The 12,515-nt window shown below is 42.2% G+C and overlaps 1 protein-coding gene across 1 annotated transcript in view; it reads left to right on the top strand.

Moving 5' to 3' along the window:
* LOC121364537 (V-set domain containing T-cell activation inhibitor 1-like) overlaps nucleotides 1–11,637 on the top strand; it is a 32,007-nt gene extending 20,370 nt beyond the window's left edge. Inside the window, exons 4-7 of the mRNA XM_041487904.1 lie at nucleotides 177–229; nucleotides 5,416–5,757; nucleotides 6,904–6,939; nucleotides 10,034–11,637. Of these exons, the coding sequence (XP_041343838.1) occupies nucleotides 177–229; nucleotides 5,416–5,757; nucleotides 6,904–6,939; nucleotides 10,034–10,137 (535 nt within the window). The 3' untranslated portion in view covers nucleotides 10,138–11,637. The remainder of the gene's footprint in view (nucleotides 1–176; nucleotides 230–5,415; nucleotides 5,758–6,903; nucleotides 6,940–10,033) is intronic.
* The last annotated feature ends 878 nt before the right edge of the window (nucleotides 11,638–12,515 follow it).

Here is a 12,515-nt window from a genome sequence, read left to right as displayed (position 1 = left end):
AGAAGAAAAAACAAGGCAGGGTTTCTAACCCATCCAGCTTCATATCCAAATTACCTTCACAGATGAGGGAGCTGGGAAAGATGGCATAAATTACACCAGGAAAAAGGTCTTTGATCTCTGCTCTAGCAACCTAACAAAGCATTTGACCTTTCTCTCTTTTCTCTCCTTCTCATTAGGGAGACTGCTCTCTGGATGGTTGCCTGCTCACTGCTTGCTTCTCTGCCCAGAGGTAAATATTCCACAGTGCACACCTAGGAATTTGCAGAAGCATTTATGTGCAAACACACAAGCTGCAAGCAGAATCTTGGAGCAAAACAGAACAAATTAATGCATTGCTTTGCATATATTTCATCACAATCCAAGGTTTGTGAGTACAGGTCATAACCCTCAGATCAACTTCTGTATCCAAAAGAAGTGGTTTTCAAATTTAAAGTGTTTCAGACCCATAAACCTTTACCTATAAAGTTTATCCTGCCACATCCTTAAAAGCACCCCATCATTTTAATAATATTAAAGATGACTTGGAATCTCATCCTTTACAGCCCCAAACCATCTTGCATCTGCTTAGTTCTAGCAGAGTTGACTTTCTGACATTACATGAATTAGATACCATCTTCCCTATGAAAAGGATAAAGTAGTACAAGTTGTTGGGAGAACTTTATACAAGATGCAGTTTCCTTATTGATGTTTAAAGACAGCAGTAGTAAGATCTCTGTGTGTGGTCAGGACCTCTGTTTGCCCAGAAGTGCCTCACATTTGCCAGACACTGTGGTGGTTAAGGATGCTACACATCACTTGGAAAACAAGGGGGGAACAAAAAAGCCCAATTTTCATGAGCTTACCTGCACCACACTTCAATTGCTGAAGCAGGAGTGTTTTCTCATCACAGAAATCTTACAGATTGGCTAAATTGTCACATTCAACTTCATCTTAATAGGCTTAAGTATTTCAGCAATATTTAAAACATATAATTTTTTAAAAAAGGATCCACAAAATAAGCTCATCCCACTTTCCATTCAAGCCTCACAACTGCAAGTGAAAACTGTGTGGCAACATTCATCTCCAAGCTGGAGAACTGCCCCTTCCATGTGCAAAGCTCACTTGGTAGGTAAGGTGAGCACTATTAATCCTGATTTACATACCTCAGCAGCAACTACCACCACAACTACTTTAGTTTTTTCCCCTGTTTCCACATCTCCTGCTGCAGCAACAGCCTCAGAGGGAAGCTTTACCAGCACTACCACCTTTCACAGGACTTTACTCTTCTTCTCAAGACTGGCTTCTGTAAGAACTCATGCTTGACTTGCCCCTGGAAGTTTGTTCTCCCCATCTACAAAAGACCTTTTGCAGCTGTGGGCTGATTAAATAACTCCTTACAGCAGATTTCAGTCACCTGCTCTTATCCCAGCCAGCTTCAGCTCCTTTTTTCCTCCTTTTTTGCCTCCTTCTGCCCTGATTTTACCAGCTGGAAGCAGCAAGGGCAGGGTGGGATGAACCCTGTGGGTGTTCATAGAGTCCTCATGAGCGGTACAAGGTTTGTACACCACGTCCTGGAGGAGAGGGAATGGGTCTGGCTCGGCTCAGATATGCTAAATACTGGTGTCCTCCACCTTCAGAAAAAGAATCAAGAGGAAATAGGTGCACTTCCAACACCAGTATCAAATGTACAGGTGTCCACAGCCAGCAGGTAGGACCCAACCCTTCCTCCCTCCTTTGCTCATTAGGAAAATCCTTATTGTCCATTTCTCTGCATGGAACTACAAGCTCTGTTTATCAACTTTTCTTCTCCCAAGTGCAACGCCAAGCATTGCAAGCACTCTCTCTCCTCACAGCACCCTGCAGACAGGACTTTTCCCACCAGGAAAGTCTCTCTCCCTCCTCCTCTGGAGGCTCCTTTCTTCCCCTGCCTGCCAACCCCCTGCAGCAGCCCGAGGCACACTCCTCTCCCACTGTGGTTTCCTGACCGTGGTCAGGGTCAGCCAGACCCACAATCTGCTTTCACACGTGGCCTTGCCCTGGGGACACTGCTGAGCACAGCCTTTCCCTGTCAGGATCGGGATGAAAGCACTAGAGATGGTATTTTGTGTTCTGGCTCACATGTTTATTATTTCTTATCTATGTTACAATCTTACAAGTCATGAGTTCTACAGCATTCTACTAACAAGCTATAAAATGGCCCCGTACTTCTCTCTCTACAAGGTCTTTCAAGGAAAACTGTCCAGTTAAGAAATGACACCTAATTATTTTTACTTTTAACCCAATAACCAACTACCCGTGCCCACAATATGGACTTTTTATCCAATTACACAAAACCCCCCAAACCCTGCAGAAGAAGGTGAAGAAGGACCAGCCATGGCCCTAAAACCTCCATCTTGCTTTTTATATATTACTATATTCTAAACCCTTAAACCCTTAAGTTTTCCACCAAGTGTTATTACACACTTCTATTCAAACTACACACCCACAATCCCAGCGAGACTCCTTTCTTCCCCTGCCTGCCAACCCCCTGCAGCAGCCCGAGGCACACTCCTCTCCCACTGTGGTTTCCTGACCGTGGTCAGGGTCAGCCAGACCCACAATCTGCTTTCACACGTGGCCTTGCCCTGGGGACACTGCTGAGCACAGCCTTTCCCTGTCAGGACCGGGATGAAAGCACTAGAGATGGTATTTCGTGTTCTGGCTCACATGTTTATTATTTCTTATCTATGTTACAATCTTACAAGTCATGAGTTCTACAGCATTCTACTAACAAGCTATAAAATGGCCCCGTACTTCTCTCTCTACAAGGTCTTTCAAGGAAAAACTGTCCAATTAAGAAATGACACCTAATTATTTTTACTTTTAACCCAATAACCAACTACCCGTGCCCACAATATGGACTTTTTATCCAATTACACAAAACCCCCCAAACCCTGCAGAAGAAGGTGAAGAAGGACCAGCCATGGCCCTAAAACCTCCATCTTGCTTTTTATATATTACTATATTCTAAACCCTTAAACCCTTAAGTTTTCCACCAAGTGTTATTACACACTTCTATTCAAACTACACACCCACAATCCCAGTTCTGTCATTCAGTTTTGGCAGCTTTCTTCACAGCCTCAGGTCAAATGCAGTGTTCTATTGAGGGTCTGTGCCTTTCAGCACAGAAAGTTTTAAATTCTCAGCATCCAGGGGTCCAACATTTCCCCAAAGAGCTCAGGGAAGGGGCTCAGGCTGCTCCCTCCCCTCCTTCATCCAGTGGCCCCTGGAGGTGTGCTGGGGACAGCTGATGGCCCCGCCTGGGTGTGTCACTAATCGCAGGGCCTGGGATTGCAGGGTGAGGTGCTGGGGCAGGAAGGGCACAGTACAGGGGAGGCTGAGCTTTGGTATAATTCAAGTGCCCTTTGAGAAGCAGAACCTGGTCAGCAACTGATACATTCTGAAATTACAGAAACACAGAATCAATTAGGATGGAAAAGACCTCTGAGATCAAGTCCAACCTATGACCAAACATCACCTTGTCAGCCAGATCATGGCACTGAGTGCCACGTCCAGTCTTTCCTTAAACACCTCCAGGGGTGGTGATTCCACCACCTCCCTGGGCAGCCTGTTCCCAGGTCTAATCATCCTGTGAAGAAATTTTTGTCATGGCCAAAGCATAATGACCGAGTGGCTCAGCTCACCACACAACAAGGGGCTTCTCCTTCCACCACTAACCAGAGAAATGTCTTGGGATATGTGGTTTTTTCAGCTAAAAGTTGACATTGTTGGGCAAACTGGGCTGGGATTTTCAGCTGAAAACTCTGAAAACAAAGAAAAGCAGATGTGTGGTGACAGAGTTATAACCAAAGATGTTTACTTGGCTCTGAGATTCAGCTGTCTGGATCGTGCTTTTCCTTCTGCTTTCATGTCTGGATAAACACAGTGTGATACCAGAGAAGGCTGATTGATATGGAAACAAAGGCCTGAGCATGTGACAAGCTGAGCCATGGCTGATGTCACTGACTTCAAGGGGAAACTGGGACTCTCTTTGGTCTTTAGCCTGACATATGTGGAGAGCTGATGCAAGCCAGGAACACAGGAGTGACCCCACTGCAACCAAGAATATTTATTTCAATATTGAGTCCAATTACTTGCCCCTTATGCTTCACAAAACTTTGGCCGTGGAAGCAGATTGAGTTGTTTCACAATGAATTTAGCTTTTCTTTTTGGTGCAATCACAGACTCACACTGTTTTTGTTCTGCTCCGTGCTGGGAATAACTTTTTCATCCCAATTCAGTAATCTGCATTTAATTTATAATATTATTTCATGCAACAGGTTTGGTCAGAGTGCTAATTTAAGCCCACATTCCGTGCTGGAAATACCTAGTTTTTCATGCTTTATAAATACATAAAAACCTTCTTTATTACCCAGTCTCCCTAGAAAATGTGGCACTACAATCTGATAGGAATTGTCCTACCTGATAGTGGCAGACTCACCCATTTTTGCAAGTTTTAGTATGTTTTCAGCTAACTTGGAAGGATTTCTAGAAATAATTGGCACCAAATTTATTAAATGAACAGTGTGTGTAGTTGGGGTGCAGCTGGCTGCCTGCCCTGCCTGTGCCCCTGTTTGCCCACCTGCAGGATTCCTTCATCCTGGCTCTTGCATGTGCTAGAGCTGGTTGGGAAGGTTGGTGACACCTCTGCCTGATGTCACGACACCAACCAAGTCTCCCCAAGGTCTTGGAAAAACCATTTCTCTAAAGTGAGAATGACAGACTTCTTTCTGTCTGCTGGAAATTAACACCAAAGAGTATGACACCACCAGACAGGGATCAGCAGGAGTGCACCAAGCCAGACCTGCAGAAAAAAGCTCTTTTCTGTCAGACCCTCTGCAAGATTTTGCAGGGGAAGGGGGATGGCAGCCCCCAGCACATTGCTTAAAAGCTGGGAATTGTGATCTGGTAGCCAAATAATGGGAGTTGTGGGAGACCAAACTCATCCAGTGTTTTTCTCCCGGTCTAGCACTGTTTTCACACTTCTCCTTTTTTTCAGCCAGATTTCCTACAGAACCAGAACTTGTTTCATCATATCTGCCCACCCCCATTTCCCTGCATCCCCTTTTCCTCTTGTGAACTGACCTATTAATTAAAGTCAAATCAGACATCTATTCCCAAACACTGAGATTCCCAAAAACTGGAAGCAAAATCACCAGCTAAGGGGAAACAAGCTCAAGCAAAAGCCACACTTCCAAAGTGAAGGCAACTTGCACATATCAACATCTGTCCTGCTGCACAGCTGGCTGGGCTCTGAGCACACATGGCCCTCCTGGCTGGAAACAAGAGAATTTGGGAGGGAGAGTGGCAATAATGATGTGGTGAAGCCAAATTATAGGAAACCTGGTGCCCCTATCTCTGCTGCATGCCGATGGAAGTGTCTGGGTTTTATTCCAGGTCAGCTGGATGCCACGTGCCATGCATTTGTTGGAGAAACTGTGGTTCTGCCTTGCACCACCACCCCTCCTGGAGAGCTGGCCCTGTCCAAGTCCATGCTCTACTGGCAGATTGGCACCACGCAGCTGGTGCACTTCTTTCAGAACGGGCAGGATTCACTGGAGGGCCAGGATGAAAAGTTCCACAACAGAACCAGTCTTTTTCTGGACCAGATGAAGCATGGCAACTTTTCCTTAAAGATCTCCAATGTCCAGTTATGGGATGATGCTGAATATTCCTGTATCTACAGACAGACTGAGAACCACCAAACAAAGAAATCTACAATTAAACTCAGTGTATCAGGTAAGATTTTTTGTTAGTACAGAGGAGTGAGTTGAGGGCACCATTTCTTGTTGAAAAGCCATATGCAGCCATTGAGAGGGATTACTTCAATTTTTAAAGCAATTTTTCACTCAGTTTCATTCTGTTCCTTGCTTTTGTTGGAAAAATATGTGAGAAAGAAAAGATAAATCCTCTTTGTTAAGCTTCAGCACTTCAGGACTCCTAAAGGCAAGGCACCTGCCTCTTCATCCTTCCTTTGAGGAGATATTAAGGAATAATGTCCCCAAATTTAAGCATCTGGTTATTTATGGGTTTGTACTGTCCTTGATCCACTTTTCCCCTGAGGAGCAGCAGAGTTAATTTCACTGTTTGCACGTGGGTCTGTGAAGCAGAAGTTTAATCCTGGCAATTGGATCCAAATTCCAGGTGACAGACCCTTTCAGAGGAATGACAGCCAGTTGCTGCTTTCCTTTTCCCTTGCAGCTGGAAGATGTGGGTCTGGTGGCATGGCTGGACAGATGCAACAAGAATTTTTATTTTTCCTCCTTAGGAAAATGAGTGACACCATAACACATGTTTGAATAATGTTAAACATGTTTGAGCCACCTACAAGCATAGCAACCAGAAGGATGAGGCATTGAGTTTGACCAGCTGACCAACTGAAAAAGGAAATAAAAAAAATAAGGGATACACATTAAAACAAATCATACATTTTTAAGGTGTCTTGCTCGAATAAATCAGCTGGAAACTTTCATTATGATCAACCACATAGATTTACTTCTGATTAAAATAGAAAAAAAATTGTTTTCAAATAATATAAACCTTTTCATATCTTTCTTTTAATGCACATAATTCTCAAGAGAAAAATGTTTTCAAAATGTAAAGTGAAATAACATTTGTTCAAAAAAAGTCAAAGCTAAATGTTTTGCAGTTTTCAAATTGAAAAAATGATGGTGTGAAAATGCAGAATCAAAATGTTTCAATCATCTAAATTTTGGAAGCAGTAAGGTGTCTTTGACATTATTCTGTGATCATACTTAAACTTTCAGTTTGTTTGACAAATGTAGAAAAAAAAAATAACATTAACCCTTAGATCAATTATCAGAAAAATAGAAAAAGTTCCAGGTTCAAACAATTAACCTTGATTATTGTGGGGTTTTTTCCCAGCTCCACCTAGGATTGAGGAGCCACCTTCCCCTTCTGGTAAGGCAACACTCCTTAACTTGCAATTGTCTGAGTGATTATCCTCTGCTTTATTCTGTATTGGCAAGATTGGCAAAATGTGCTGAATAGAGAAAGTCCAATAAACTTGGGGTGCTTGCTCTCTCTTACTAAGCCTGGCAAAATACAGCTTTCCCAGAGAGGGAAAAACATCTCCAGCACTGAGAGAGACCTGGACTGCAGGGATAAGAAGGCTGAAGGGCCAGGAGTCTTGATTCCATAAAGACACTCACCAGTATGGGCACCAAAAAAAACACTGAAAAGCAAGGAACATGGAAGCCACTCCCTTCTGGCATTTGTAAATTACCTTGGTGTGAATAAACCACAGGATCATCAAGGCTGTGAGACACCTGCAAGGTCATCCATCCCACCATCATCAACCCTAAACCGTGTCCCCAGGTGCCATATCCAGGTGCCTCTTGAGCATTTCCAGAGACAGGGATTCCACCACCGCCCTGGGCAACTTATTCCAATACCTCTAACCACTCTCTCAATGATTTTTTATTTTTTCTAATATGTGATCTGAATGTTCCCTGACATAATTTAAGCCCATTTCCTCTCATCCTTTCATTTGAGATATGGCAGAAGAGACCAACCCCCACCTAACTACAACTTCCTCTCAGGCTGTTCTAAAGTTACACTACCAGGTACCAGGTCAAGAGATCTGGGGGGTCCCTTTGGAAATAAATATTAAAAAGAAAAACATGATTAATGACACCACATAAGCTCTTCTGGGAAATTAAGGTAGATTTCCTCCAAAGGCAATATTGCAATATAGTGCAGATGTTATTATCTAGCTTTATTCATTACAGAGAAGTAATTACTGTAAGGTCATTTGTAAACACTTCTGGAGTGAACTCAATGCAGAAGGGATGTCCAGCTTCCAGACACCATTGTCAGTAAGTTCTTCCCTAAAAATCTTCCTTGCAAGCTAAATGATGCTTGTTGGTGCCACAAAATCTTAAATTGGAATTAAACCTATAACACTTTATCACACAAAATCAACAGCAGCAGTTTTTATTTTACTCAGTGGGGCTGGAAGGTATGATCCTTTAGATAGTAAATATTATATTACATTTAATGTGGTAAGTTCAGCCACACTATGACATTACAGGCAGATTAAGCTGCTATAAACTCAAAAAGAAACTAAGAAAGAGAAATGTTCCAATTTTTTATCTCATGACCACACAGAAGAAGAAAAAAACCACCAAAAACAGTTATTGTGCCTGATGAGCAAAAAATTTGAAAAAATAAGGAAATATTCATTTTTAGACCTAAGCTAGGTAGTCTATCTGGCCTGAAGGTATTTAAAAAACATGAAGTTAAATTCAAGATGGTAAAATGTGCTTTCACATTACTTTACAAAAGCAAATAGAATTGGAATTAGAATATCTCCAGCTGTTACCTTTCACAAGAAATCAGAAATTATTGAGGGTCAAACTTCTTAATGCAGAAGCAGTGGAAGATTTTCAAAACCAAATATAAGTGGGCTGTATTTAAATGAGATAGTTGTATATATGTTTGATTCAGCCAAAACCTTCCTGGCAACTACCCCTGAATATAAACTATTTCTTATAAGGAAAAGGCATTTTCATTGAGGAAGAAAGCAAATAAATTATTGAAACAAAAGGGGAGTGTTTCACTTGAGGAGTACAAACGGAAGCACACACCTTTGACACCTCATGGTTCTTGTACTGCCAGATTTTGAGGGACTTGGGCATGAGGAAAGAACAAAAGCCTAACTTTTTAAGTGTATTGTTTTGCAAAAAGGGAAAATATATTTCCTGTTGTCAACTTCTTTTAAAGAAAATCATCAGCCACATCTCCCCCACTTTTTTTTTTTTCCCAGCAATTTCTTAAGCAAGAGAGAAAGGGAATCTGTTTTATATTAGCTGTTATTTCTGAAGGGACTTAGGAAAATTAAAAAATGACCTGCTGAGAACAAAGGCATTATATACAGAAACAGTTCTCACATTTCACAGTCAACCAGATCAACAAATACTATTTTTACGTCAAACAGAAACAATTTTCATCTGTTTCACTATGGCTACAAATCTGTTTGTTTATTTTTCCCAACTACTAGTTTAACACTTTCCCTGGGAAAAATGAAAGGGCCTGGGCCAGGAAGAAGACACAGAAGGCCAGGAGGCTTGTTGTTACAACCCTACATTTATTTCAAAGCATTACTGAGGACTACCTGATGTTTACTTGCTCTCTACACATTAATATCACAAACTCCTTCCAGGAACAGGGGGGAAGCACCCTGGCTAGAGATAAATTAGTTCCAGTGAGATACTGACAGCTGACCCCACAGCAATAGGAACAGCCCTCAGGTGTATAAGAACCAATATACAGCCTGTTCTTCACAGAGAAGGACTTGGAACACTTATAAGGAAAAATTCTCTTCAAGTCAGGGGTTGAAAATGTCTTTTTACTTGTGTACTACATCCAGCACAAGTTGAAGGTACCACCTGTGCCAAGGGTAATTTGTGCCCTTTGTCCACGTTGTGGGTTTTGTACCAAGAGTGGCCCACAGTGCTGCCACCACCTAAAGTGTGTGTGACCTAGATTTTTTAATATTTATTACCATTTTTTATGGACTCTTAATCAAAACATCTCCCTCAGGCCTTAAGTAGGAAGAATGAAAATGTATTTTCATCCTAAAATCATAGAATGGCTTGGGCTGGAAGGCATCTCAAAGATCACCCAGTTCCCACCCTCCTTGCCATGGGCAGGGACAGCTCCCAATAAACAGCTGGATGGTTGTTGCTTTTCTGTCAGAATTTTAAACAAAGATTCTTAGTTGTCATCCAAAAAAGTTGCAATCATTGTTGCTGAGTTTCTGCACCTTTTCTGTGAAAAAGAAAAATTTATTTGTCCCAGTACCTTGAGACCTTTTTGTCTGGACTCTGTACAGATACAAAAAAGGAGAATTATGACAATGAGACAAAATCCATTGTTTTAAAAACAATCCTCCATCAATGCATTCATGTAAAATCTGTCCTGCAATCTTCCAATACACTTTTTTGTCAAGCCATCATTTACATGCTGACTTCCTCTTTTTTCAATTTTTCAGAGCAGAATCAGATTCCCTCCGGAAGCCCCGTGGATGTGCCACGTCTGGCTGTGCTTCCCCTCTCTTTGCTCTTCCTGGTCCCCCTGGGGCTTTGGCACTTGTAACAGGGGAAGCCAACCTTGTCTTTGGGAAATTCTCCTCACCAGAGGACCTTTCTGGGCAGGACAGGTCTGTGGGTCAGTGTGACACCTCTCCAGAGCACCAAGAGCTGAGAACAGACTGAGCATTAGGTGTTTACGTCCCACATTCTGGTGTTCCACAAAACCAAGGGCAGCAAAACTCTGAGGCGGCAAGTCTACTTCTGCATTTGTTTCTTGGAGTCCAGTTTTAGTGCTGCCAGGATATACAATTTATTTTGGATTGTGTGGGTTTGCTTTAACGACAGGAGAAAAGGCTCACAGAACTCCAGGATCAGATTATAGCTGATCCTAGTGAGATCTTGTGCCTTTCATCCGCTGTCCTTCAAGACAACTGAAAGGAGGAGTGGGGGTAACTACTCTCTGTGTCAGACAAAAACTGGAACTAGGAAGACACTCCCATTTTGTGAAATGGAAGGATGGAAACCAAGTGAAACTTGAATCTGTGGAACTTCAGCTTCTGTTTTCACTCCTAAGCGTCATGGGGTATGAGTAAGAACTCTTTTTTTCCACAAGAAATGTAGTATTTCTTCAGCAGAAGGGTGAAACTGACTGAGAAAGAGGGTAGAAGTTCATAAAATATCCACATAGAGGAAGGAAGTGATGTATTACTATAAAACCCACAGCTAAATCAGCCAAAAAATTCAGAAGGCTGAATTCAGTATTATATTTTTCTGTCATGAAATGTGGCAAAGCTGGATTCTTAAGCTGGAACTGTGCAATAAGAACTCGTTACTGTGACCATGTTACTTCTTTAAAAACAGCACCTTTGGAGAGGAAAAAAATATTTAAAAACTCATCAGAATAACTGTAACTGATACCTATGCAAACGAAATGGGTTTATTTCTAGAAATGTACAATTCAGATAGCAGAGGTCTCCTGTGCAAAACTTGGGTCCAAAGGATCCTGCATACAAACAATGTCGAGGAAGTGCAGAAGGCTTTTTCAAGCCAGAACTGCAACGACCCTGTTTCACAACCAAGAAGCATCCAGAGAACAGAGCTGGTGACCAGCAGTGCCAAACACGCTGAGCCCTCGGGCAGGGGGAATGACTCACGAGGATGCACTCAGTCACTTGGATTTGGAACAGTTGCACCTTTTTTATTTTCCAGTGGAGAGACAAGATTGTTTTTGCAAGGAAGGGACAGAATCAATCAGAGCTGAAAATGGATGTAGAGGAGACGTTACCTTTGAATTTGTTAACTAAAGGCCCTTTCCTCATGGTGGGGAAGAGAAACAAAATCCCACAGATGGCCTGTGCTGGTGCTGCAGTGAAGCTCAGCTGATATTTGGCTACCCTGAGTACAGAGCAGTTCAGTGGAACAGCTGGGGTCCAACTGCACACAGAGATTTGATTGTAAGAATTGTACATACTGTGACTGTCTTTTTGTGTCCCATCCTCCAAATGTTTGTCTCAGAGTTTGTGTATTTTTCAAGACACAATTTGATTGCAAATAAAAACCTGAAATAAAAACAAAAACCCTGATGAAAGCAATTACTTGGTCCTTAAGAGTTCTTTATTTGTGTTTCAGTTGTTGCTACAGTTAGAAAGGTTCCTCTGCAATTAGAAGGCTTAAAAGGTAACATCTGTATGGTTTTGTTGACCCTAAAAGTCTGGACTGCTTGCCACATCTCAAAGACTCCATGACCTCTAAAATCTGATAGCCACTTAAGCAGCCCAGCATTTCTCAGGAACTGTAAAATCCCAGAATAGCTGAGGCTGGAAAAGATCATTGAATCCAACAATTAACTCAGCACTGCCAAGTCCACCATTAAACCATGTCCCTCAGAGCCACATCTACACATCTTTTAGATCCACCCAGGGGTGGCAGTTCAGTTAAACAATCTCAACATTTTGGTGCCAGCTCTGTGTGAGGACACAGGCTGACACGTGTCCAGACATGGCTCTGATGGATCAGCAGGCAGAGAGAGACTAGAGACAAATTCCCTTGCCAGCAGTGCCCCTGCCCAGAGGACTGCCAGGAAAAAAAGAGTCTGTCAGGAGCAAGGACTTCAAACCATATCTAATTTATAAACTAAACTCCATGTTTTGTGCCACAAAAACTCAACATTTCAAAAACTCAAAAATTCAAGACTGGTTTTGAAAACAAACGAGGAGCCAGTGATTTTGGGAGCAAACTTTCCTCTTTGCAGAGGGTGTCACAAGGCAAAGGGATGTCGAAACAGCACATCCTGGAATAATTTGCTCTAGCTGTGCTAATTGCATTCCCACATAGTGCTGTATGTAGCAACAATCCAGACTGGAATTATAAAATTCATTAATCGTAGCACTGACGGCCACATCAAAAAAGACAAGGTCACATCTTTTAGCCAATGTAGATGGA

Source organism: Pyrgilauda ruficollis, unplaced genomic scaffold, assembly GCF_017590135.1.
Source record: "Pyrgilauda ruficollis isolate IOZ18807 unplaced genomic scaffold, ASM1759013v1 scaffold85, whole genome shotgun sequence".
Classification (NCBI taxonomy): Eukaryota; Metazoa; Chordata; class Aves; order Passeriformes; family Passeridae; genus Pyrgilauda; species Pyrgilauda ruficollis.
Note: the sequence above shows the minus strand (reverse complement) of the source record. Positions and strands in the feature narration are given on the sequence as shown.